Raw genomic sequence first — 27,995 nt, forward strand, 5'->3', positions numbered from 1 at the left:
TAATCTACTTTTATGCAAAGCATTTTTAACTTATTTTTATGTCCACAAGTAAAGAAATATTAACAACTGAGTATTTTTTCCCAATAAATGTATTTCTAGGAAAAATATTTCTAAAACATCTCAGATGTATTTAATACCTAGACAAACTAACAAAAGAGTGTATTCTGAAACACCTGTATGTTCAGTTATCATTTTACCTAGATATTAAAATTCTGAAGCCATAAATTACCTTAATTGTTGGCAACAGTTCTGTTTTCCACGATAAATCAACCCCTTGCCGGCTTTGAAATAAAACATGAAAATATGATTAAAGGACCCATATTTTAAAGTACTATAAATAACAAATAAGCTTCAGAGGAAAGAGAAACTATTTACAAACTCATAAAAGTGCTATAATGAGGTAAAGTCTAAGTCTAATGCAATACACTCTGTCCACATAGTCCCACTATAGGGGTTAAGAAAATGAAAATTTATTTTTCCTAAAAAATAATTAGTTTCAATGTTTATAAAAAAATTACTGTTATGTTAATTTACTTTATTTTTCATTTAAAAGCAATACTATAATTTAATATATCAGCAAAATGAGCAGCATATTGTATGAAACTATTCTAAAAGTATGATCTATGAGTATTTGGTTTAAGCTGAGAAAAATGAATGGCAGAAGGTCTTAGGTTCAAAAGACTTACCACATAGAAGTACTGTTTATGCAGCCAAAAATCCAACTATTTGTATCCTGTGAATTAATAACAAAATAAAGTACACTAAATAGTGTAGAATCATGGGACATGTTCCAAAAAAATTTTTCAGGAGAAGGAAAAGAACCCAAATTGGGGGGGAAACTCCTCAAATAAATGCTCATAAATTATGAAATTATTATTTCATCTAATACTACAAAAGCATGCTATAGGGTGGGCAATGGTGGTTCAGTGGCAGAATTCTCGCCTGCCATGTCAGAGACCCAGGTTCAATTCCTGGAGACTGCTCATGCCAAAAAAAAAAACAAAAACAAAACAGCATGCTATAGTATCTAACATGTTTCTAACAATGCCTAGCATATATTAGGTGCTAATTAAGAAGAAACACACAAAATCATTGTTCTGATGCTGTAAGTCTAAACAACATTGTAGCAAAAAATTTACTATATCATCTCAGAAAATGCTTTGTAAAAGAAAATTCATAGTTAATAGTAATATCTTAATATTCTTTCATCAACAATAACAAATATACCACACTAAATACTATGGGCCAATAATAGAGTGGGTAAAAGGGTATGGGAGGACTTGGGTTTTCTTTTTTATTATTATTTCTTTTCTGGCATAATGAAAGCATTCTAAAATTGATCATGGTGATGTACAACATGACTGTGATACAATACTATGAGCCATTGACTGTATACTTCAGATGGTTTGTTTGGTGTGTGAATATATCTCAATACATTCGCAAAAAGAAAACCCTCAAATTGCAGTATGGAAGCCAATGGAAAAACAGGATTCACCCTAAATAAAATTCCTATAGAATGGCCTTGATTGAATATATCCATTCCTTAAATTAATATAACTTTAGAATTTTAAAGGGGCCTTTAAATTTAATTTCTTCATTCTGAACATAATAAAACTGAGGCAGAAGGATGAAAGGCCTAAACTAGAATAAAGGTGTTATCAGTTATGGAAATATCATTTTAATTAATATTTTTCAATCAAAACACTCTCTTCAAAACAAATATTCCTCAACTATTTAGAGTTAATAATAAAAGTGTAAAGCTAAAGAAGGTGCGATCTACTAATTAGTTAATTCTGAAAAATGAACAATAGCTAGCTTTTTACATAAAATGTACTGATTATCTTACCAGCATGGTGCTCTGACAATACACATGAGAGTAAATTTTTCTATGATTTGCAAGAGGAAATGTAAAATATATCTTATTAGATTCCTAAAAAATAAAAAGGGGGACAACATTCAATACAACTAGCATGAGTAGATAATTTCACCAATCAAAAACCTAGATAAAGCAAATGAATAAAGATTCTATCATTCTTTGGTATTCTTGAGAACCAACATTCTAGCTGTGGGAGAAAGAAGATACAGATATAAAACATAAAGACTAGGTTAAAATCCTGTAGTCCTGAATTTGTGCTGGAAGTAATAATATGAACTTATTTTTGTTTTTGTTTGTTTGTTTTACTTTTTAATTAAGATAAAATATATTTCCTAACTCTGTTCACTGAAACGCCAACTAAGTAGCAATAAGTATCTCTAATGCCCAGATTATGACTTTATAAAATAAAAGGAATCCAATAAAAGGAATCCTTCCTCCTTAGAGAGATAACTGATTCAAAGTCTGGAGCAGGAAATATAAAAAAAAAAAATTAGCTGAAATATCTTGACATATCAGATAGCAAGGAAACTATCAAAGACAAACTGTCAAAGAGAGCTGTACTAAAAAAGATTCAGGAGTCAAACTTGAAATGGCTTCAAGTAGCCAAAGACAGAACAATTTAGTTTCAGCTGAATGAAACACAAATATGTTAAAGTTCATGAGTTCATAATATACTGGAAAGGAAAATCACAACCTCTAATTATTTTCTGGTCTACTGATGTAGGATGCTTGTAAGTCAACTCACTGTTCTGATAACCAGTTAACATAAGGCAAGACCCAAAGGTCTAAGTAAGTATTATTCTTTTCCTTCATGATTTATAGCACTTTTAACAAATTTAGTAAATGAGAACTTTTTTTTCAATTTAGAGTGTTCCATCAATAAATGAAAATGGAATTAGATTATTATCATTTTACATCCCCACCTGCAGTCAACAAATTAATGACTGCAGGCATTCTTCATCAACAGCTGCAAATATCACAAAAAGATAGTCTAGTAAAAACAAAAACAAATCTGAGTCGATTCGAGGAAAACAGTGGGCAAAGGAACATGCTGAGTGACACTACAGGAAAGCAATCAGTAAAATCTAGACTGCATGAAACTCAATAGGGCAAAAGACCTGGTTCCTTCAACAAATAAACTGCTATGAAAAAAAGGGAGTGAATGAAGTATTATAGATTTAAAAATGAATAAGAGATATCAACCAATGAGTAGACCTTATTTGGATCCTGATTCAAACAAACAAATTGAAAAGCAGAAAATATATGGCAGTTATGATAAAACTGGATATACGAACACTGATTACATATTTATTATTAAGGAATTATTACTAAATTGTTTTAAAATAGACAAATGGTATGCAGTTATTTTTTTAAGATGACTCATTAACTTCTAAAGATAAATATTAAAATACATTGTTTTTAAAACCACCGGTAAAAACTTACATTGTAAGCCACATAGGTCCACTTGGATACTTTTACAGGAACCCATATAGATGTCCCTAAGGTAAAGGAAATTAAATTATTTAACTTTGTGATTCTTATTGCTTTTTTGGGGGGTGGGGGTGGGAGGGTGGGTATTGTATATATGGTAAGCAATTTCTTTACTTGTTAAATGCTGGTGGAAATATTTCTCAATCATAAGAAGGCATTACATAACAGAAGTGGTTTCCTGAACATTGGCTATTTTAAAAGAGAAAATCTAGTGAGATGATCTTTCTATGGTCATTTGCCAAGCAGCATTCACATAAAGTAAAGAAAGTGCTTAAATCTAAGTGGGGCCTCTATAACTCTAAGGAAGTATCATAGAAGGAAATAAATATTTTATCTTCTAAATAAGGTAAATAGTTAAGTAGCATATGACAGGTATTACCTACCAGCAAAAGATATACTGATAATTCAAAAGAAGACTTAAAAATGACTGTTATTGAGAAACCCAAAGAATAATACAGCACTTGTTTTTATGACTGCCAGGAGAACAGAGACATGTAAATCTTTCTGGTTTTTAATTTTAATTTTTTAATTTGATCTGTTATTTTCAGGATAATATTTTTGCTGGTAACATCTCACAGATAGTTTTCCTACCTTTCATCTTCCTTAACTGCTTTATGAGTAACGTCATTGGATTAAGTAGTCATAGGATTATAATAACTGAAATCTTACAGTTTCAAAGATTTTATCTGCTAATAACAAATTAACTAAAAACAATCAAGAACTCTATTTAAATATAGAACATGTTATTACTACCAACCTGTTAAGTCAGAAATTATTGTTGGATTTTCCTCAAAGCGTTTTGCTGGGTGTCTGATAAAGTGGTGATTCAAAACCGACAATTTCTTCTTGGAATTTTGAGTTATCTGGAAAGATACACTGATATAGTATATATCATTTTATATTTAATGTGGTAAGTTCAAATAATGACACGAACCAACATTTATCAACTCTGGGCCAAACACTTCTGAATAATTTTCATATGTTAATTCATTCAATCATCACATGAACTCTATGAGGTGGTAATCTTTTTATTTTTGTTTTAAAGATGAAAGAAAGAAAAGCAAAGAGAAATTAAGGACCTGGCCCAAGGTCACTTAGCTATTAAGAGTCTGGTCTGGAACTCAAACCCAGGCAGCATGGCTCCAGACCCCATGTCCTTAATAACAACTCTCAAGTAACAGTTAAGAAGAAAACATATCTCAGAGACTTATAGAATCAGAAGACAACTTAAGAGTTCCTCTGGTCTAGTGACACCAACACACTAGATTCCAATTTCAGACTGGTGCCAATCTCACAACAAAGATCATAATTGTCACCAAAAAAATATATAAATTTCCAACTGTCCTTCCTTGGAAACTATTCTTTATTCTCTCCTACTTTTTTCATGTCAAAATACCCTTTCGTTTATGAAAGGATAATGAAAACTGACAGTAGGGTTTCTTTTTTTTAGTTTTTCTATTTTTTAAATGTCCTAGCACAAAAAAGTTGACAACTTTATGTGCACCTTCCTTTAAAAAAAAAACTTTACTGGGGTATATAAAACATGTTTGGAGTCTACCTTCTATTCAGCTCTCAAATTTAAGCATGGAGTACACAGGTGGTTCAATGGTAGCATGCTCGCCTTTCATGCAGAAGACGCAGGTTCAAATTCCTGGACCATGCACACCCACATACACACATGCACACACAATTTAAGCATGGAGGCTTGACAGTTTAAGTGATTTTTGCAGAGACCACAGAATAAAATAATTGACAAGGCCAGATGAGGACCAGGTATTTCCGATCACTTAGGAAGTCACTCAGCATTTGCTTGAACATAGATTCTAACTTGCTAACTTTGCAAGACAGTAAATTCTAATTTTAGTAATTCTTAACAGGACAATGTTCTGCCCTATTTAGGACAAATATCTGACTTCCTGTTACTCTGACATCTTAGACTAGGCAAAAGCCCTTCAAAAGTTTGAAGTCTGTTATGTCCCTCATAAAAAATAAAATTTTTTTCTACCAGTTAAATAACTTCAATACATCAACTGTTTTACGTGGAACTGTTTCAGTCCCTTCATCATCCTGATAGTCTCCTCTAGAATCTCAAGTTTGCTGATACTCCCTCTTAAGATGGGTACACAAAATAAAGTACAATTTTCTAAATGGCTCAAAAAACATGGTACCAAAATAGAATAGTTTCTCTTGATATGGTGTAACTAGAGTAGAGGACAATGGAACTTTTATCTTCATTGATGCAAGCTCAATAATTCAATCAACTTTGTCTAATACTAAATTAGTTTTGTTTTTTTAAAGTAGTAGCATATATTATGATCAATTAAAAAGCCACAGCTATTTCCAACAAAACTGTTAAGCAAGAACTTGTGCATCCTTATCCTCTAGGCAATCTATCCATTCACAAGTTTGCAGTTATGAATTGTATGCTAACAGCCCTCAAAGATTCCTCTCTCATTCTAATTCCTTTCTCAATAGTATATATTTGGTACTAATTATATTTTGAGCTATATTTACCCTGTATATATCATCTACCTCTCTATCTAAACTATATATTTTTAGAGGGGTAAAAATCACACCCTAGCTGTTATCACAACATAGTTTCATAAACAGTATTGTATTATGATTCCTGGCAGTATAGTTATAAAAAATGGCTTACCTGTCCTCCAAAATGTGATTGTAAAGTATTTATGCAATCAGAATTAGAATTTATTACAAACTAGCATTAGAGTTTGTGTCAGCTTGAAACTGTTGTATACCTCAGAAAAGCTATGTTCTTTTAATCCTGATTCAGTATTGCTAGGTGGGATCTTTCTTATTTGATTGTTTCCATGGAGATGTAACCTACCCTACTATGGGTGGTACCTTTTGATTAGGTGGCTTTCATGGAGATATGTCCCCACTAGTTCAAGGTGGGGTTGGATACTGAGTCCTTTAAGAGGGGACAATTTTGGGAAAAACTTGAGAACTGACACAGAGAGAGATGTTTAGAGATACAGAACGAAAACACCCCGGGGAACGATTTTGAAATGAGAAATCGGGAAAGAAAGCTAGCAGATGTCACCATGTGCCTTCACAGCTGACAGAGAAACCCTTAATGTCATTGGCCCTTTCTTGAGTCAAGGTATCTTTCTCTGGATACTTTAGTTTGGACCTTTTTTTACGGTCTTAGAACTATAAACTTGTAATTTAATAAATTACCTTTATAAAAGCCAACCCATTTCCAGTATATTGCATACCAGCAGCATTTAACAAACTACAACAGATTTTAGTACCAGAGAAGTGGGAGGGCTGTTGTGATTTGCAAATACCAAACACGTTGGAATGGCTTTTTTAAATGGATATGGGGAAGATTCTGGAAGAGTTGTGAGGAGCTAGAATGCTCTGAAGAGACTGTTGGTAGGAAGTATCTTTAGATACTTCTGACAAGACTAGACAGACTTGATGAATGTGTCACTGTAAACTGAAAGGAAGATGACCCTTGTTTTAAAATGGCAGATAATTTGGCCAAATTGAGTACTGCTGTCGTATGGAAGTTAGACTTAAAAGGCGACAACCTGGGACACTTAGCTAAGGAAATTTCCAAACTAAATGTGGAAAATGCAGACTCGCTGATCCTTGCAGCTTATAGTAAAAAGCAAGAAGAAAGAGATAAGTTGAGAACTGAACTCTTGGGTACAAAGAAACTAGAAAATGATGGTCCGGAAAATTCTGGGCTTCCAGAAAGGGAGACCCCCCAAATAGTACCCAACATAAGGATTTAACCAAACATGGAAGCAGTCAGAATTACAGGATCAGCAAGGATTTGAAATGGAGTTATCCAGAAAGAAAAGTCCTATTATCTGATGGTTGTGATCCCAGAATACTGCACAGAAAAACAGCATGAGTGTTGTGGGATCTGTATAAATGGAACCACTGACAGTCTAGACCAAAAGGGACAGAAAAGGGATAAACTGAAGGAAAAATAATGGCAAAGCCAGAACCATGGAAGCTAAGGTATGAAGTCAGAAAACCTCAGGCCAGGAGAGCAAACACACCCATGCACTTTTAGAGAAGGTAAGTTTGCCCTAAAAGTGGAGGGCGGGCCTTCTGCTTTGTTGCTCAGGAAGAGTTTTGCCACCACAGGTCTCAAAGAGGGTGGAACGCATAAACTGGGGGGTAGGGGGGAGCCAGGCTGCCACCCATTGTTCTGGAGGGGTTGAACATGTGCCCCAAATATGGCAGAGAGCCTGGGTGCTGCTCTTGTAGAAGGTGGAGCCAAGAAAAAGGTGGTGCCTCCAATGCACCCCAGTATTGCAAAGTCACCCTGGAGTTTGGAGAAAACAGGGCCACAATGTAAATCCTTGAAAAGGGTGGGACTATCTTTTTCTAAAGCTTTGAGGACAAACAACTCTCAGACTTTGAAATCTAATGGAGTTTGCCCTGCAGGTTTTCAGAGCTGCTTGAGTCTGATGACCCCCGTGTTCTTCCAATTTCTGCCTATGAAAATGGGAATACGTATCCTATGACTGTCTCTCCTTTGTATACTGGCAGCAGTAAAATGCAACCTCTTGCATTTTACTTTAAGCTGCAAGGATCAGTGAGCAGATCATTTGTTCTGAGTTTTACAGGTCCAGAGCCAGAGGAGAATTTTATCTTAGGACAGACCATGCCTGTAGCTGACTTTGATGAGATTTTGTACTGTTTCTGACTTTATATTATATTTGTATTGTTATTGAAATAGTTTAAGGCTTTGTGATTTTGTAATGGAATGAATGCATTTTGCATATGGAAATAACGTGTCTTTTATCTATCTCTTTTTTTTTTTTTTTTTTTATGAGCCTCTTTTGGAGGTTCAGAGGGTGGAATGTGCTGGTTTGAAACTGCTGTGTAACCCAGAAAAACCATGTCCTTTAATCCTAATTTAATATTGCTGGGTGAGATCTTTTTTATTTGATTGTGTCATGGAGATGTTACCCACCCATTCAAGATGGGGTTGCTTACTGGAGCCCTTTAAGAGGGATCCATTTTGGAAAGAGCTTCAGAGTACAGCCAGAGACCTTTGGAGATACAGAATGAAAACACCCCCTTGGGAGTCATTTGAAGAAGCTGGGAGAGAAAGCCAGATGTTGCCAGTACCTTCCCAGCTGAGAAAGAAAACGCGAAAGTCATCTGCCCTTTCTTGAGTCAAAGTATCTTTATCTGGATGCATTAGTTTGGACATTTTTACAGGCTTAGAGCTGTAAACTTGCAACGAAATAAACTCCCTTTTTAAGAACTGTTCCATTTCTGATATATTGCATTTCAGAAGCTTTAGTAAACTAATAGAGTTCTTTCCTCATCTTTGGAATCAGTTATTAGAAAAACATGATTTGACTTATTAAAATCAAATATAAATATATATAAATATATATAAATATATATATAAATATATATATAAATCAAATATAAATATAAATATAAATCTGACGTATTCCTAATCTTCATTAATTGGAATAGGTTTTTCCTAAATCATCAAATGTCATTTCAAGTAAAAACTGGTGGTTGCATGGGTAGTCCAGTGGTGAGAATGGCCGCCTTTCATGTGGAAGACCCAGGTTCGATTCGGGGACCATGAACCAAAAAAAAAATTTAAAAACTTGTCTTGCAATTGAACTGATTACATTATTGTGTCTAGCTGCACTCTAAAGTAGACTTAAAACTTTTACCACAGTTAATTCTCACAATTAAAACAATGCTGATAAACTGAAAAATGTTGGGTCCATGACTAATTCAGTGTCAATTCTATATAGTCAATTTACTTCAATAAAATGCTAACTAAAATATGGTGTTTTGTGGCTTAAAATCTGGTAAATCAGAAAACAATTTGCATTGCATCCTTTTATTGCATCCTTCAGGAGATAATGAAGTCTTATGGGTTGAATTGCAGTCCCAAAAAGATATGCTGCAGTCTTACTTCTCAGTACCTCAGAATGTGACCTTACTTGGAAATAGGTTTGTTACATAAGGAAATTCAACAAGTTAAAATGAGGACATTTTGGAGTAGGCTGGGGCCTTAATCTAAAAGGAATGGTATCTTTATAATGGGAAAGGAGACAAGGACAGATAAATAATGGGGAAATGTCATGTGAAAAGACAACATAGGGGAATATACCATGTGTTGACTAAGGCAGAGATTGAAGCCCAAGGACTGCTGGCAAACCACTAGAAGCTAGAAAGAGGCTAGGAAGAATTCTCCCCTACAGATTTCAAACTTCTAGTCCTCAGAACTGTGAGACAATAAATTTTCATTGTTCTAGCCACTTAGTTTTTATTACTTTTTTAAGGCAACCCAAGGAAACCAAGACACTAAGTATCTATGATTCTCTCTAATAGTAGTCATGCAGCCTTCACGAAGAAATATATAGCCACCTCACTTCCCAAGGCTGCAATACTTTGCCATAATGAAAAAGATTTCCCTAATATACAAGAAACTTTTCCAAAAGTAGAAGCCAGAGTCATAGTTCTCAAAGCATGTTACTATGGAACAGTGAAGTACTGCACGATAACTGGAAGTGAAAAGTTGCTTAAAATGTATAATGGCGATCTGTTTCCAGCTCATAGGGAAAAAAACCCACCTTAATTAATAAGATAAAATTATCTGAATTTTGCTGAAACCTTTGATACCCACTACTATTTTTCTGCTACCAGACAAAAGAAAAAGAAAAAAAAGAATAAAATAAAATTTTGTAGGGCTCTTTGATGTCCAGGTGTTCTGTTAAATGACCAACTTAGAAAATCTTGAATTTGGATAGTTCATACTGTGAAAAGGTTCAACTTCTGGAAGTGTATAATTTAAGTTCCAACAAATCTGGACTACTCAATGAATTACATATACATATCTTAGAAAGGCAAAGAGGCTTTTGTTTAAAACACTTCAAAAATGTCTAATAAGATAGATCATGACATCTATAATATATTACAAAGAAAAAAATTTTAATAGCTTGTAATAAGAATTCCATTTAAGTTTTTTAACTTTTTTATTGTATAATACAACATATATACAAAGCAAAGAAAGAAAAGAAAGCAACAGTTTTTAAAGCACTCTTCAACAAGTAATTACAGAACAGATCCCAGAGTTTCCACCTAAATTTTAAAAAGATAGGAGATATATCAAACTTTAAACAGTAAAGCGGAGGAACTGGTGGATGATTTTAGAGTATCCTTTCACTCTTAGTACATTCTAGGAATTAATAATAGTGGTCAAAGTGTTATTAGAAGAAAATAAAGATATTTCCATTTTGGAACTAATTACAGTTGAATAAGGCATGGGCTTTGGCTTTCATCAGAGTAAAGAAAGTACGAGACCCATTACTGATAAAACAAAAGCTGTCATTTTACTGAAATAATTTTTACTTTAAAAATACATACTTGTTTAGTATCGGCATCAATAAGATCAAAGAAAGCTCGAATTGTAGTTAATTGCAATTGTTTACACCTAAGGAAAAAATAAGTGTTATAAATGAAACTTAAATATACTTTTGATTCAAGCTTGTACAATTCTATTACTTAATGGAATATTTTAGTTTCTTTTAACCCTGTAAACTCTAAAATTATTTAACAAATCATTCTTATTTGGCATACACCTTAAATTAGAAACCTGCACAAGTAAAGCAAACTAAATCTTCCTGGAATGGTGACAGCAGAAGTGCCAGTCGTTCTGTCTTTCCTATATCTCGTAGTCTACCCCAGCTATAGATGAACTCTCTAGCCCATCTTTTTTGCCTGTACTGTTGTGGTTCTTGCAGTATCACTGCTCGTAAGCCAGAAGGTCAGAAGAGAATCTTTAAACAGAAACCCACAGAGATAGGAAATAGGGGCTACCTATTTCTTAACCCCTATTTAATCCTGTTTCCTTCTTTATACAAAGGGTACATCTAATTCTTACTTGGTTTTCCATGTGGCTCTCCCTAAAATAGTCAATTCTGCTTTGACCAAATACCTGAGATTTGGTAATTGGCCAGGAGCTCAGAGTCCTACCACAAGTTCATTTGATTCTGCCCAACTATGACAAGCTCTAAAACCTTGGCATTTCATGCTAGTTTCATTTGAGAGATGATTATATAGGTTATTAATGCCACCATGGTCATACTGACGTAAGAACCAAAGCTAGAGCTCTAAGCCCTAAATTAACCTATATTTATGGAAAAAACTCTAAGAAAACTAACAAACCATTCAATGCATTGAGACCATCAATAATCCACCAAACTAAGTTATATTAACTTACCACACTATGGAGAGGTGGTCTGTTGAGACCCAGGTCTTAGGCACTGCTGAACTCTAAGAGGAAAGAAAAATAAATCTAACTTAATAAAAGCACATTTGTTATTCCCCAAAATGTTTGAAATACTTACATGCTAATACTTAGAAACATGTAACATTAGTTTCACTATATTATGATGCGTAAATATTGTGAAGTGATATGTTCTTATAAAAGGCGATTCAAAAATAGCTTCTTTACTGCTTGAGTCAAGCTTTAATTATCCTTTAAAAATTATTAAAGTATCCAAAGTACTTACTGAAGTTTAATGTCCTACTTTTTAGTTACTCTAAAAAGAGCCTGAGTTTAAGGTTCTTTAATAAACCATAGTTAATGTATAAATTAAAGAGAAATTTCAGTAAATATAGTTCTGACTAAACCACCACTTGACAGATTCTAAGATGTTACTTTTTTTTTTTTTTAACTGGGAATTGAACCTGGGTCCTCTGGCATGGCAGGCAAGCATTCTCGCCTGCTGAGCCACCGTGGCCTGCCCTAAGATGTTATTTATTTATTTTTTTTTTATTAATTAAAAAAAGAATTAACAAAACAATTAGAAATCATTCCAATCTACGTGTACAATCAGTAATTCTTAATAACATCACATAGTTGCATATTCATCATTTCTTAGTACATTTGCATCGATTTAGAAAAAGAAATAAAAAGACAACAGAATAAGAATTAAAACAATAGAAAGAAAAAAAAAACAAAAACAAAAACAAAAACAAAAAAACCTATACCTCACATGCAGCTTCATTCAGTGTTTTAACATAATTGCATTACAATTGGGTAGTATTGTGCTGTCCATTTCTGAGTTTTTTTTTTTTCTTTTTTTTTTTTTATTAATTAAAAAAAGAATTAACAAAACAATTAGAAATCATTCCAATCTACATGTACAATCAGTAATTCTTAATAACATCACATAGTTGCATATTCATCATTTCTTAGTACATTTGCATCGATTTAGAAAAAGAAATAAAAAGACAACAGAATAAGAATTAAAACAATAATAGAAAGAAAAAAAACAAAAAAAACAAAAACAAAAAACCTATACCTCACATGCAGCTTCATTCAGTGTTTTAACATAATTGCATTACAATTGGGTAGTATTGTGCTGTCCATTTCTGAGTTTTTATATCCAGTCCCGTTGTACAGTCTGTATCCCTTCATCTCCAATTATCCCTTCTCTTTTTTTTTTTTTTTAATTAACGGAAAAAAAGAAATTAACCCAACATTTAGAGATCATAGCATTCTACACATGCAATCATTAATTCTTAACATCATCACATAGATGCATGATCATCATTTCTTAGTACATTTGCATTGGTTTAGAAGAACTAGCAACATAACCGAAAAAGATATAGAATGTTAATATAGAGAAAAAAATAAAAGTAATAATAGTAAAATCAAAACAAAACAAAACAAAAACCTATAGCTCAGATGCAGCTTCATTCAGTGTTTTAACATGATTACTTTACAATTGGGTATTATTGTGCTGTCCATTTTTGAGTTTTTGTATCTAGTCCTGTTGCACAGTCTGTATCCCTTCAGCTTCAATTACCCATTGTCTTACCCTGTTTCTAACTCCTGCTGAACTCTGTTACCAATGACATATTTCAAGTTTATTCTCGAATGTCCGTTCACATCAGTGGGACCATACAGTATTTGTCCTTTAGTTTTTGGCTGGATTCACTCAGCATAATATTCTCTAGGTCCATCCATGTTATTACATGGTTCATAAGTTTATCTTGTCTTAAAGCTGCATAATATTCCATCGTATGTATATACCACAGTTTGTTTAGCCACTCGTCTGTTGATGGACATTTTGGCTGTTTCCATCTCTTTGCAATTGTAAATAATGCTGCTATAAACATTGGTGTGCAAATGTCCGTTTGTGTCTTTGCCCTTAAGTCCTTTGAGTAGATACCTAGCAATGGTATTGCTGGGTCGTATGGCAATTCTATATTCAGCTTTTTGAGGAACCGCCAAACTGCCTTCCACAGTGGTTGCACCCTTTGACATTCCCACCAACAGTGGATAAGTGTGCCTCTTTCTCCGCATCCTCTCCAGCACTTGTCATTTTCTGTTTTGTTGATAATGGCCATTCTGGTGGGTGTGAGATGATATCTCATTGTGGTTTTGATTTGCATTTCTCTAATGGCCAGGGACATTGAGCATCTCTTCATGTGCCTCTTGGCCATCCGTATTTCCTCTTCTGAGAGGTGTCTGTTCAAGTCTTTTTCCCATTTTGTAATTGGGTTGGCTGTCTTTTTGTTGTTGAGATGAACAATCTCTTTATAAATTCTGGATACTAGACCTTTATCTGATATATCATTTCCAAATATTGTATCCCATTGTGAAGGCTGTCTTTCTACTTTCTTGATGAAGTTCTTTGATGCACAAAAGTGTTTAATTTTGAGGAGTTCCCATTTATTTATTTCCTTCTTCAGTGCTCTTGCTTTAGGTTTAAGGTCCATAAAACCGCCTCCAGTTGTAAGATCCATAAGATATCTCCCTACATTTTCCTCTAACTGTTTTATGGTCTTAGACCTAATGTTTAGATCTTTGATCCATTTTGAGTTAACTTTTGTATAGGGTGTGAGAGATGGGTCTTCTTTCATTCTTTTGCATATGGATATCCAGTTCTCTAGGCACCATTTATTGAAGAGACTGCTCTGTCCCAGGTGAGTTGGCTTGACTGCCTTATCAAAGATCAAATGTCCATAGATGAGAGGGTCTATATCTGAGCACTCTATTCGATTCCATTGGTCGATATATCTATCTTTATGCCAATACCATGCTGTTTTGACCACTGTGGCTTCATAATATGCCTTAAAGTCAGGCAGCGCGAGACCTCCAGCTTCGTTTTTTTCCCTCAAGATGTTTTTAGCAATTCGGGGCACCCTGCCCTTCCAGATAAATTTGCTTATTGGTTTTTCTATTTCTGAAAAATAAGTTGTTGGGATTTTGATTGGTATTGCATTGAATCTGTAAATCAATTTAGGTAGGATTGACATCTTAACTATATTTAGTCTTCCAATCCATGAACACGGTATGCCCTTCCATCTATTTAGGTCTTCTGTGATTTCTTTTAGCAGTTTTTTGTAGTTTTCTTTATATAGGTTTTTTGTCTCTTTAGTTAAATTTATTCCTAGGTATTTTATTCTTTTAGTTGCAATTGTAAATGGGATTCGTTTCTTGATTTCCCCCTCAGCTTGTTCATTACTAGTGTATAGAAACACTACAGATTTTTGAATGTTGATCTTGTAACCTGCTACTTTGCTGTACTCATTTATTAGCTCTAGTAGTTTTGTTGTGGATTTTTCTGGGTTTTCGATGTATAGTATCATATCGTCTGCAAACAGTGATAGTTTTACTTCTTCCTTTCCAATTTTGATGCCTTGTATTTCTTTTTCTTGTCTAATTGCTCTGGCTAGAACCTCCAACACAATGTTGAATAATAGTGGTGATAGTGGACATCCTTGTCTTGTTCCTGATCTTAGGGGGAAAGTTTTCAATTTTTCCCCATTGAGGATGATATTAGCTGTGGGTTTTTCATATATTCCCTCTATCATTTTAAGGAAGTTCCCTTGTATTCCTATCTTTTGAAGTGTTTTCAACAGGAAAGGATGTTGAATCTTGTCGAATGCCTTCTCTGCATCAATTGAGATGATCATGTGATTTTTCTGCTTTGATTTGTTGATATGGTGTATTACATTAATTGATTTTCTTATGTTGAACCATCCTTGCATACCTGGCATGAATCCTACTTGGTCATGATGTATAATTCTTTTAATGTGTTGTTGGATACGATTTGCTAGAATTTTATTGAGGATTTTTGCATCTGTATTCATTAGAGAGATTGGTCTGTAGTTTTCTTTTTTTGTAATATCTTTGCCTGGTTTTGGTATGAGGGTGATGTTGGCTTCATAGAATGAATTAGGTAGTTTTCCCTCCACTTCGATTTTTTTGAAGAGTTTGAAGAGAATTGGTACTAATTCTTTCTGGAACGTTTGGTAGAATTCACATGTGAAGCCATCTGGTCCTGGACTTTTCTTTTTAGGAAGCTTTTGAATGACTAATTCAATTTCTTTACTTGTGATTGGTTTGTTGAGGTCATCTATGTCTTCTTGAGTCAAAGTTGGTTGTTCATGTCTTTCCAGGAACCCGTCCATTTCCTCTAAATTGTTGTATTTATTAGCGTAAAGTTGTTCATAGTATCCTGTTATTACCTCCTTTATTTCTGTGAGGTCAGTAGTTATGTCTCCTCTTCCATTTCTGATCTTATTTATTTGCATCCTCTCTCTTCTTCTTTTTGTCAATCTTGCTAAGGGCCCATCAATCTTATTGATTTTCTCATAGAACCAACTTCTGGCCTTATTGATTTTCTCTATTGTTTTCATGTTTTCAATTTCATTTATTTGTGCTCTAATCTTTGTTATTTCTTTCCTTTTGCTTGCTTTGGGGTTAGCTTGCTGTTCTTTCTCCAGTTCTTCCAAATGGATAGTTAATTCCTGAATTTTTGCCTTTTCTTCTTTTCTGATATAGGCATTTAGAGCAATAAATTTCCCTCTTAGCACTGCCTTTGCTGCGTCCCATAAGTTTTGATATGTTGTGTTTTCATTTTCATTCGCCTCGAGGTATTTGCTAATTTCTCTTGCAATTTCTTCTTTGACCCAGTCGTTGTTTAGGAGTGTGTTGTTGAGCCTCCACGTATTTGTGAATTTTCTGGCACTCTGCCGATTATTGATTTCCAACATCATTCCTTTATGGTCCGAGAAAGTGTTGTGTAAGATTTCAATCTTTTTAAATTTGTTAAGACTTGCTTTGTGACCCAGCATATGGTCTATCTTTGAGAATGATCCATGAGCACTTGAGAAAAAGGTGTATCCTGCTGTTGTGGGATGTAATGTCCTATAGATGTCTGTTAAGTCTAGCTCCTTTATAGTAATATTCAGATTCTCTATTTCTTTATTGATCCTCTGTCTAGATGTTCTGTCCATTGATGAGAGTGGGGAATTGAAGTCTCCAACTATTATGGTATTTGTGTCTATTTCCCTTTTCAGTGTTTGCATTGTATTCTTCACGTATTTTGGGGCATTCTGGTTCGGTGCGTAAATATTTATGATTGTTATGTCTTCTTGTTTAATTGTTCCTTTTATTAGTATATAGTGTCCTTCTTTGTCTCTTTTAACTGTTTTACATTTGAAGTCTAACTTGTTGGATATTAGTATAGCCACTCCTGCTATTTTCTGGTTGTTATTTGCATGAAATATCTTTTCCCAACCTTTCACTTTCAACCTATGTTTATCTTTGGGTCTAAGATGTGTTTCCTGTAGACAGCATATAGAAGGATCCTGTTTTTTAATCCATTCTGCCAGTCTATGTCTTTTGATTGGGGAATTCAGTCCATTAACATTTAGTGTTATTACTGTTTGGATAATATTTTCCTCTAACATTTTGCCTTTTGTATTATATATATCATATCTGACTTTCCTTCTTTCTACACTCTTCTCCATACCTCTCTCTTCTGTCTTTTCGTATCTGACTCTAGTGCTCCCTTTAGTATTTCTTGCAGAGCTGGTCTCTTGGTCACAAATTCTCTCAGTGACTTTTTGTCTGAGAATGTTTTAATTTCTCCCTCATTTTTTAAGGACAATTTTGCTGGATATAGGAGTTTTGGTTGGCAGTTTTTCTCTTTTAGTAATTTAAATATATCATCCCACTGTCTTCTAGCCTCCATGGTTTCTGCTGAGAAATCTACACATAGTCTTATTGGGTTTCCCTTGTATGTGATGGATTGTTTTTCTCTTGCTGCTTTCAAGATCCTCTCTTTCTCTTTCACCTCTGACATTCTAACTAGTAAGTGTCTTGGAGAACGCCTATTTGGGTCTAATCTCTTTGGGGTGCGCTGCACTTCTTGGATCTGTAATTTTAGGTCTTTCATAAGAGTTGGGAAATTTTCAGTGAAAATTTCTTCCATTAGTTTTTCTCCTCCTTTTCCCTTCTCTTCTCCTTCTGGGACACCCACAACACGTATATTTTTGCGCTTCATATTGTCCTTGAGTTCCCTGATACCCTGTTCAAATTTTTCCATTCTTTTCCCGATAGTTTCTGTTTGTTTTTGGAATTCAGATGTTCCATCCTCCAAATCACTAATTCTATCTTCTGTCTCTTTGAATCTATCATTGTAGGTATCCATTGTTTTTTCTATCTTTTCTACTTTGTCCTTCACTTCCATAAGTTCTGTGATTTGTTTTTTCAGTTTTTCTATTTCTTCTTTATGTTCAGCCCATGTCTTCTTCATGTCCTCCCTCAATTTATCGATTTCGTTTTTGAAGAGGTTTTCCATTTCTGTTCGTATATTCAGCATTAGTTGTCTCAGCTCCTGTATCTCATTTGAACTATTGGTTTGTTCCTTTGACTGGGCCATATTTTCAATTATTTGAGCGTGATCCGTTATCTTCTGTTGGCGTCTGCGCATTTAGACAGATTTCCCTGGGTATCGGATCCAAAAGTTTCGAAGATTTTTCTGTGAAATCTCTGGGTTCTGTTTTTCTTATCCTGCCCAGTAGGTGGCGCTCGTGGCACACGTTTGTCTGCGCGTCCCACCAGTAAAAGGTGCTGTGGGACCTTAAACTTTGGAAAAGTCTCGCCGTCCGGGAGGTTCGCTAGCCGAAGCGTCTTGAGCCGGCCCAGGGTCCGAACGCAGGGAGGGTTGCTGGCCGCCGCAGCCCGGGAAAGAGCCCGTCCGAATTTCCTAGTCGGCCCGGGGCAACAAGCGTGGCGGGAGGGCGCCAGCGGCAGTGGCCCGCCCAGGAGAGTGCACGTTCCCCGGGAGTCCCGGGTTTGGAAGGGGCCTCCCCCACCCATCACCGTTCTCCGCGGCCTGGGGATTTCCGATCCAATTCTCTCAGTTGGTCCGGGGGGCCGCGCGTGGTGTGGGCGCCAGCCGCCTTGGTTTCAGCGGACCACCTCTCCAATTCTCCCAGCCGGCCTGGGAAGGGGGAAGGGAGTGACTCCGGCCGCTTGCCGCCCCACCCGGTGAGGCCTGCGCGCCTCGGTGATCTCACCCGAGCTGCTTCTCTCAGCCAGCCAGCCGTTCCAGGATGGGGTACGCTGTCTTTTTTATCTCTGTTGTGGCTTTGGGCGCTTTCTGTATCGTTTCTACTCCCCTAGTAGGTGTCCTGGAGAAGAAACTAAGATCCGCGCATCTTACTAAGCCGCCATCTTCCAGGAAGTCTCAGATGTTACTTTTTAATCAAGGGTGCATAGTTACCTAAGCCTAGGGAGATTTTTTTTTTTTTTAATATGCCTGATCACTATCCCAAAACTACCATATCAGACTCTCACAGTTGGGACCCAGCCTTACTTATTTAGAAAAATCCCTAGATAATTAGGATTTATTCTACTGTTAGGGACCTAAAGGCAAAAGGCTCCTAAAAAATAAAACTACCGGCAAGAGGCTTCCTAATATTGGCACAACACCCTTCAAGCACTAGAGACTACTTTTCATACAAGGTAATGATTTCCCTGTGAACAGCATCTTTCACACAACAGGGGCTCATCAAGTGAATCTGATTTTATTTTTTCCAGCATCTCTCATCATCAAAGACACAATGAGCTGCCATCACTAGAACTGAAAAAACAAAATGAAAACAGGAAACTACAGCATAGGTGTAAAAAAAAATGCCTCTATAATAAATTATCCGCCAAATTTAGGTATTTAAATCTTCTAAGGAGTCACTGTCACCCACATATCTGCAAATAACATATCTTTAGGTTCCAGGTTCCAAAGTAGAATTGGTGAATTAGCATCTAGTATCAAATTTAGGAATTACTGCTGACAGCTTATTTAAAAATTGAGACAAAAGCTCACTATGGCTCTAAGACTACATTAGAGGCTTGGTAGAGTAAGGACTCATAGTAGACAGTATTTACCATTACCAAGAATATAAAACTGTCTTACTTTCATTCAGTTTACATAATGCATGTGTGCTAGAACTATAAAAAGAAAAGCTAACACAAATAATAAAGGCAGTTGCTCATGATCTTGTGGTAAAAACTACTATATGTCCGCCAAAATCAATTCTCCTTTTCTTGCATATCTACTAGCCTCTCTTGCTCTAAGATGTGTCTGAGTTTTCTCTGATGGTATGTGAAGAGTGATGTGTGCCATATCCAGGCTTGGTACAAAAAACTTCCTCTGATGCTCTCCTCCACATTACTTCTTCCTTCCTGTAGGTTGAAACAGCAATGACTAAAGCAACCTTGGAATTAAAGCATTCAAAATGGGGATGCCTGCTGTCAGCCAGGGTCACTCAATGGACTCTTTGGAAAACTCCCCACCAACCTAAATACCCACTCAGGACAGTTACGTGAGGAAAATGTCACCTTGTATTGGGTTTAAGTGTCATTACCAGAGTGGGTGTGTATTATGGCAGTTTAATCAACCCTACTAATACAATGTGGTCTCTAACTTAAAAGAGTTTTCTAATCCCAATGACTGTATATATTATTTAACTGTCTTTGAGATAATCACTCAAATATTATTTCTTTTAATAATTATTATTTGAAAGTAAACTAATATGCAGACATATAAAAGACTAGACTATTTGGAGGGTAAAAAATAAAATAAAACTCATGTTATACAATGGCTAGTTTTGAGAAAACTCCATAAGAAGTAAAATATTTTCATGAGACATAGAGAAAACAAGCTTCCTTGAAAGAAATACACTCTGTCAGATGGATTTAAGAAGAGGGAAACACAAAGACATACACAAAGGATTAAAAAGACCAAAGTTCTTTAAAAGACAAGCTGCAGAATGTGGTATCAATACAGCATCATGTTTCAGACCAGGTCTCAGAAACAAGTAAGATCTTATTTTTATATCACTAAAGCATCTGTGTTTACTAAAGAGTCACATTTAGTTTTCTGAGGAATTCAAGCAAACATCTGCCCAAAATATTCAACACCAAATAAGATTCATACCAATAGTAATGAGGCTTGCGAAATCTACCAATTTAGTTCCAAAGCTATTCTGGCTACATTTCAACTATCCCAGTTACACGTAAATGAATGGTATGTAGTAGCAGAATAGTTTAACAATTTTTGTTGTATACATGGCAAACACTCAGTCTGAATAATGAATTAATAAACAGAATTTAAGGTGGGGCAACAGATGAGATGAGCAAAGGAGTATCTATGAAGAGGGATGACTATAAAGCAGTGACTTTTTAACACTCTCCTGAAAAGCAAAAGGAACAAGCAGAACATACTATATAGATTTTCTCTTTAGAAATTAAGCTATATTTGGAGACAATGTATATACTGAGTTGAGAGGTTAAGATCTTAACTGAAGACGTCAAGCTTAAACATAATAATATCAGTCCTAAAAGGAAACTTGAACTCACTTTACACAGGCTATGTATCCCAGTTAAAGACCAAATACTTGATGTCCTAGCAGGGAAGAATAATTAGCAAATTAATTAATCAGGATTCTGTTTTTACTTATACTATTAAAAGCTGATCATTTTATTTTAAAATTGGTAAACTTTCATTGAAGTTTAGCATTCAGGAGTATATGATATGTTGATATTCCAATACTATTGTATATAGTATACCACTGATATACACTAGAAGCCCTTGGATCACACTTTTTTTATACTGAGAACTCTAATCAAAGGATAGGATCCTATCCTACTTTGGTTAAGAAACAATTCTTCCTTATAAATAAAGTCATTTTCACAAAGTTTCTATGATCTTTTTTACTTTCGGTGGATAAAAGCACCCATGTCCCTGCTCTCCCAACAAATTCGTATTCATTCATTCATTCATATTCTCTCTCTCATACACACACACACACAAAATCCACACAGAGCAATCCTACACCAACAAGCAGTCATTTTCAAGTCACTACATATTTCTCCTTTCATGCCACGCTGGGCCCATCATGCTACTATTTCAGTAGAATCTTAAAAAAGATTACCACAACAGATAAGGCACTCGTATGATGGCTTAATTTTGGTAGAAAAGTCAATCCTGAACGAACTTGGTAATCTCGGAATCCTCCAGCTACAGAAAGTGTGGTTAAATTTATGTGTTGAGCATTCAGAATCCAATAGTTGTTTACAGTCATATAAAAATCTGGTAGGAAATAAAAAAGAGAGGTTAAAAAAGTAGTAGTCAGATATCAGTTCACACCAACTAGAATGGCTATTTTTTTAAAAAAAAATAAGGGGGCGGGCCACGGGCACGGCCTCGGGCGGAGGCGCGAGCAGCTGGGGCGCCCCGGGCTTCCACGTGCATCCACTGGAATGCGCGGACTCCCGGCCTCACGGCGGTGCGGGCAGTCCGGGTGCTCGTGGCAGGGGCAGTGGTCGCGTCTTCTCTGCCCCTTCCACGATGTCCAAAGCCGAGGAGGCCAAAAGGCTGGCGGGTCGCGCGGCTGTGGAGAACCACGTGAGGGATAACCTAGTCCTGGGAATTGGAAGTGGTTCTACAATTGTCCATGCTGTACAACGAATAGCTGAAAGAGTCAAGCAAGAGAATCTGAACCTCGTCTGTATTCCCACTTCCTTCCAGGCCCGTCAGCTCATCCTGCAACATGGCTTAACCCTCAGTGACCTGGACCGACACCCAGAGATCGACCTCGCCATCGATGGTGCCGATGAAATAGATGCTGACCTTAACCTCACCAAGGGTGGCGGAGGCTGCCTGACCCAGGAGAAGATCGTGGCTGGCTATGCCAGCCGCTTCATCGTGATTGCTGACTTCAGGAAGGATTCAAAGAACCTGGGGGAGCAGTGGCACAAAGGGGTCCCCACTGAGGTCATTCCCATGGCCTATGTGCCCGTGAGCCGAGCTGTGACCCGCAGGTTTGGGGGTGCTGCTGAGCTGCGAATGGCCGTCAGCAAGGCAGGTCCTGTGGTGACAGATAATGGAAATTTTATCCTGGACTGGAAGTTTGACCAGGTGCACAAATGGAGTGAAGTGAACACAGCTATCAAAATGATTCCAGGTGTGGTGGACACAGGCTTGTTCATTAACATGGCTGAGCAAGTCTACTTTGGGATGCAGGATGGCTCTGTGGGCGTGAGGGAGAAGCCTGAGAAACCCTCCAACTGACCACTGATCCGCGGGAGCCGAGCATACCCCCCTCCATGCCAGCCCCACCAGGGTAGACATGCCTCTCCAGGAGCCTTTGCCTTAATGCATCCGTGCCAGCGTGGAGGCTGGCAGGGTGGGGGGGGGGGGGGGGCTAATCCAGACTTCTGATGTATTATTATTGAATATCTTTTTAAAAAAGAAATATAAACATATATATTTTACTATTGAAGTATTTTTTTTTAAATTAAGTAGAAACTTGATTTCAAGTTTTATATGAAACATTTACCAAAAAGAAAAAAAAAAAGGCAGGAAGAAAGACTGTTTTTAAAATCTGACTTGAACCTGCTGGGTCAGCTTCTGAATACTGGGTAGATGCTGAGAAATAAAAATCAAAATTTCCTCTAAGCTGGTGAAATGAAGGGCTCAACCAGCAGTGATTTCCTGATGCCTTACTGGAAACGTTGGAGTTTGTTTACTTTTCTGCCACTCTGTTTTTTTTTTGTTTCTGTTGTTACCCTGCACAATACCTAGTTACATTCTGAGATCAGGTTTACAGAACTCAACTGTGAGGAGCACTTGCAGTATAAACCCTCAGAGAAAATGTGGCTGCGCTTTGCTAAGATCAGGGCGTTAATTCAAACCACTGCTGTTGGAAGCAGTTAGCCAGGAACTATTGCCAGTACTGCTGAAGCACTGCTATGAAATGTGAATTTCTTTAAATTTTATTTTTATTAATGTTTTTCCTGTTTCTGTCTTATTATTTGTGGAGCTCGGCATCAGAAAATTGTCACTTCCCTTGCATTGTTGGAAAGTTGAAATAAAACAAGTTTGGTGCCAAAAAAAATAAATAAATAAGTGTTGGCAAATATACATTGTTGGTGGGAATGAAACATGGTGCAGCCACTGTGGAAATCAATTTGGTGGCTCCTCAGAATGATCCAGCAATTCAACTTCTTAGTATATACTCACAAGAACAAAGCAGGGACTCAAACAGATACTTGTACCAATGCTCACAGCAGCATTATTCAAAATTTTCAAAAGGTGGAAGCAAACCAAGTGTGTCAGTTTGAATCTATGGTGTACCCCAGAAAAGCTATGTCCTTTAATCCTCATTCAATATTGCTGGCTAGGAGTTTTCTGATTATCCATGGAGATGTAATTCACCCAACTGTAGATGGTAACTTTTTTTTTAATTAAAAAAAATTAACAAACAAACAAAAACATTAATATATCATTCCATTCTACATATATAATCAGTAGTTCTTAGTATCATCACATAGTTGCATATTCATCATTTCTTAGAACATTTGCATCGATTTAGAAAAAGACAATAGAAAAAGAAATAAAATGAAAACAGAAAAAAAGATTATACATACCATACCCCTTACCCCTCGCTTTCATTTATCACTAGCATTTCAAACTAAATTTATTTTAACATTTGTTCCCCCTATTATTTATTTTTATTCCATATGTTCTACTCATCTGTTGATATGGTAGATAAAAGGAGCATCAGACACAAGATTTTCACAATCACAGAGTCACACTGTGAAAGCTATATCATTGTTCAATCATCCTCAAGAAACATGGCTACTGGGACACAGCTCTACATTTTCAGGCAGTTCCCTCCAGCCTCTCCACTACATCTTGAACAACAAGGTGATATCTACTTAATGCATAAGAATAACCTTCAGGATAACCTCTCGACTCTGTTTGGAATCTCTCAGCCATTGACACTTAGACTCATTTCACTCTTCCCCCTTTTGGTCAAGAAGGTTCTCTCAATCCCTTGATGTTAATCCTCAGCTCGTTCTAGGGTTTTCCTCAGTCCCTTGATGCTGAGTCTCAGCTCATTCCAGGATCTCTGTCCCACATTGCCAGAAAGGTCCACACCCCTGGGAGACACGTCCAAAATGCAGAGAGGGGGAGGGTGGTGAGACTGCTTGTCATGTTGGCTGGAGAGAGAGGCCACATCTGAGCAACAAAAGAGGCTCTCTTGGGGGTGATCTTAGACCTAAATTTTAAGCAGACTTGACCTATCCTTTGTAGGGTTAAGTTTCATATGAACAAACCCCAAGACTGGGGGCTCAGCCTATAGCTTTGGTCGTCCACACTGCTTGTGAGAATATCAAGAATTCAACTTGGGGAAGTTGCATTTCTCCCTGTTCTCACCATTCCTTCAAGGGGGCTTTGCAAATACTTTTCCACTCACTGATTGAATCACTTTGGGATTCATTGGGGCATCACTCTGGACAAACCAACAAAGTCTCATGTCCTACCTGAGATTCCAAGTACTTATGGCGTTCAATCACACTATCTACATAAGTTATATTAGGAAATGCACTAGTCAAAATATAAATTTTGTAACAAATAAACATTTTTTGCTTTAGTCTCACACATAAGGTGACATTTTAAAATATTAATTACCATCTATTTTCAGCACCCTGCAATAATGACATTCCTTTGTTCTTCCTTATGCAAAAACATTTCTAAAATTTGTACAGTGTACATTTCACTATTATTATACATTCTAGGCATTCCTAGATTATACAATCTCAATCTTTAACATGTAGATGGTAACTTTTGATTAGATGGTTTCCATTGAGATGTTTCTCCACCCACTCAAGGAAGGGTTGCTTACTGGAGTCCTTTAAGAAGGAACTATTTTGGAAAAAGCTTTAGAGCCACAAGAGTCCACACAGCAAATCTTTGGAGATGAAGAAGGAAAACACCCTAGGGGAGCTTTATGAAACAAGAAGTCTGGAGAGAAAGCTAGCAGATGTCATAATGGTCACCATGTGCCTTTTCAGTTGAGAGAGAAAACCTGAACATCATCAACCTTCTTGGAACAAAGTTATCTTTCCCTGAATGCTTTAAATTAGACATTTCTATCATTGCTTTAATTTGAACATTTTCACAGCCTCAGAACTATAAACTTGCAACTTATTAAATACCTCTTTTAAAAACCATTCAGTTTCTGGTATATCACATTCCAGAAGCTTACAAACTAGAACATAAAGTGCCCATCAACAGATGAATAGATAAACAAAATGTGGTAAATACATACAAAGGAATATTATTCAGCTATAAAAAGGAATGAAGTTCTGATACATTCTACAACATGGATGAATCTTAAAGACATCATATTGGGTGAAATAACACAGACAAAAAAGACAAATATTGTATGATCTTACTTATATGAAATACCTAGGATAAGCAAATTTCATAATCAGAGAGCAGAGCACAGGTTATTAAGGGGAAGGGGCAGGGGAGAAGAAGGTAGAGTTAGTGCCTAAAGTATACAGAGTTTCACTTTGAAGTGATGAAAAAGTTGGGGAAATGGACATTAGTGATGGTAGCACAATATTGTGAATGTGATTAATATCACTGAATTCTAGACTTGAAAGTGGTTAGAATGGGAAATTATGAGTTATATATATGTTACTACAATAAGAAGTAAAAAAAGTTAAAAAAAAAATTCTTCCAGCTAAGAATTCTGTACCCAGCCAAACTGTCCTTCAAAATTGAGGGTAAGATTAAAGTTTTCACAGACAAAGAAGTCCTGAAAGAATGTGTGAACTAGAGAACGGCCCTACAAGAAATACTGAAAGGAGTTCTGCCAGCTGAAAAAAAAGACAAGAGAGGGAGATCTGGAGGAGAGCACAGAATTGAAGACTACCACTAAGGGTAATTTAAATAATACAAAGAGAAAGAGGAAAAAGAATATAGAAATCTGAAAAATAAAATAAAAAAGATAAGATGATGGAATCAAGAGATACCTTTTCAATAATAACTTTGAAGGTTAATGGACTAAATTTACCAATTAAAAGATACAGATTGGCAGAACAGATTAAGAAACATAATCCAGCTATATAGGCTGCTTACAAGAGACTCATTTTAGACACAAGCATACAAATAGATTGAAAGTGAAAGTATGGAAAAAGATTTTCCATGCAAGTTGTAACCAAATGAAAGCAGGAATAGCTATACTAATATTGGACAAAATAGTCTTTACATGTAAAGACATCATAAGGGACAAAGAAGGACACTATATACTAATTAAAGGGTCAATTCACCAAGAAGATATAACAATCATAAATGCTTATGCTCCCAATTAAGAAGCTCCAAAGTACATGAGACAGACATTGGCAAAACTGAAAGGAGCGATAGATGTTTCAACAATAACAGTAGAAGACGTCAATACACCACTCTCTTCTATAGATAGAACAATCAGACAGAAGATCAACAAGGAAACAGAGAAGTTAAATAACTTGATAAATGAATTAGACCTAACAGACATATATAGGTCATTGCACCCCAAAGCACAAGGTTATACATTCTTCTCTAGTGCTCATGGAACATTCTCCAGGATAGATCATATGCTGGGACACAAAAGATGTCTTTATAAATATAAAAATACTGAAATTAATCACAGCACTTTCTCTGATCACAGTGCGATGAAGCTGGATCTCAATAACCACCAAAGAATGATGACATTCACAAAAACATGGAGATTACATAACTCTGGAGATCAATGGAAATGAGAACACAACTTATCAGAACTTATGGGATGCAGCAAAGGCTGTGCTGAGAGGGAAATTTATTGCCTTAAATGCTTATATTAAAAGACAAAAAAAGAGCAAAAATTGAGGACTTAACAGCAAACCTGGAGAAACGAGAAAGAAGAGCAAACTAACCCCAAAACAAATAAAAGAGAAAACACAAAGATTAAAGCAGAGATAAATGAATGGGAGAACAAAAGAACATTAGAAAGAATCAATAAAACTAAAAATTGGTTCTTTGAGAAAATCAATAAAATTGACGGGCCACTAACAAGACTGACAACGAAGAAAAGAGAGAGGATGCAAATAAACAAAATCAGAAATGAGAAGGGGTGTGTTACCACAGACTCTGAAGAAATAAAAGAAATCATAAGAGGATACTATGAACAACTATATGCCAACAAACTAGACAACTTAGATGATATGGATAAATTCCTGGAGACACACAAACAAGCAACACTGACTGAAGAAGAAACAGAAGATCTCAACAAACCAATCACAAGTAAAGAGATTCAATCAGTCATCAAAAAGCTTCCTAGAAAGAAAAGCCCAGGGCCAGATGGCTTCACAGGGGAATTTTATAAAACGTTCCAGAAAGAACTAACATCAATCCTGCTCAAACTTCTCAAAAAAATTGAGGAAAAAGGAACTCTACCTAATTCATTTTATAAAGCTAATATCCTT

General features: G+C 36.0%; 1 protein-coding gene and 1 pseudogene across 2 annotated transcripts in view; one reads left to right on the forward strand and one right to left on the reverse strand.

The window, feature by feature from the left end:
- Window positions 1-27,995, reverse strand: part of PGAP1 (post-GPI attachment to proteins inositol deacylase 1) — a 128,947-nt gene that overhangs the window by 54,121 nt on the left and 46,831 nt on the right. For both annotated transcript variants that reach the window (XM_077154538.1, XM_077154537.1), the window contains exons 5-12: window positions 21,632-21,789; window positions 11,610-11,662; window positions 10,754-10,820; window positions 4,125-4,230; window positions 3,320-3,375; window positions 1,847-1,930; window positions 687-733; window positions 230-281 (exon numbers count right to left, since the gene is read on the reverse strand). In XM_077154538.1, the coding sequence (XP_077010653.1) occupies window positions 230-281; window positions 687-733; window positions 1,847-1,930; window positions 3,320-3,375; window positions 4,125-4,230; window positions 10,754-10,820; window positions 11,610-11,662; window positions 21,632-21,789 (623 nt within the window). The remainder of the gene's footprint in view (window positions 1-229; window positions 282-686; window positions 734-1,846; window positions 1,931-3,319; window positions 3,376-4,124; window positions 4,231-10,753; window positions 10,821-11,609; window positions 11,663-21,631; window positions 21,790-27,995) is intronic.
- On the forward strand, window positions 21,889-22,931 carry LOC143677913 (ribose-5-phosphate isomerase pseudogene; annotated as a pseudogene).

Source organism: Tamandua tetradactyla, chromosome 3 (assembly GCF_023851605.1).
Source record: "Tamandua tetradactyla isolate mTamTet1 chromosome 3, mTamTet1.pri, whole genome shotgun sequence".
Classification (NCBI taxonomy): Eukaryota; Metazoa; Chordata; class Mammalia; order Pilosa; family Myrmecophagidae; genus Tamandua; species Tamandua tetradactyla.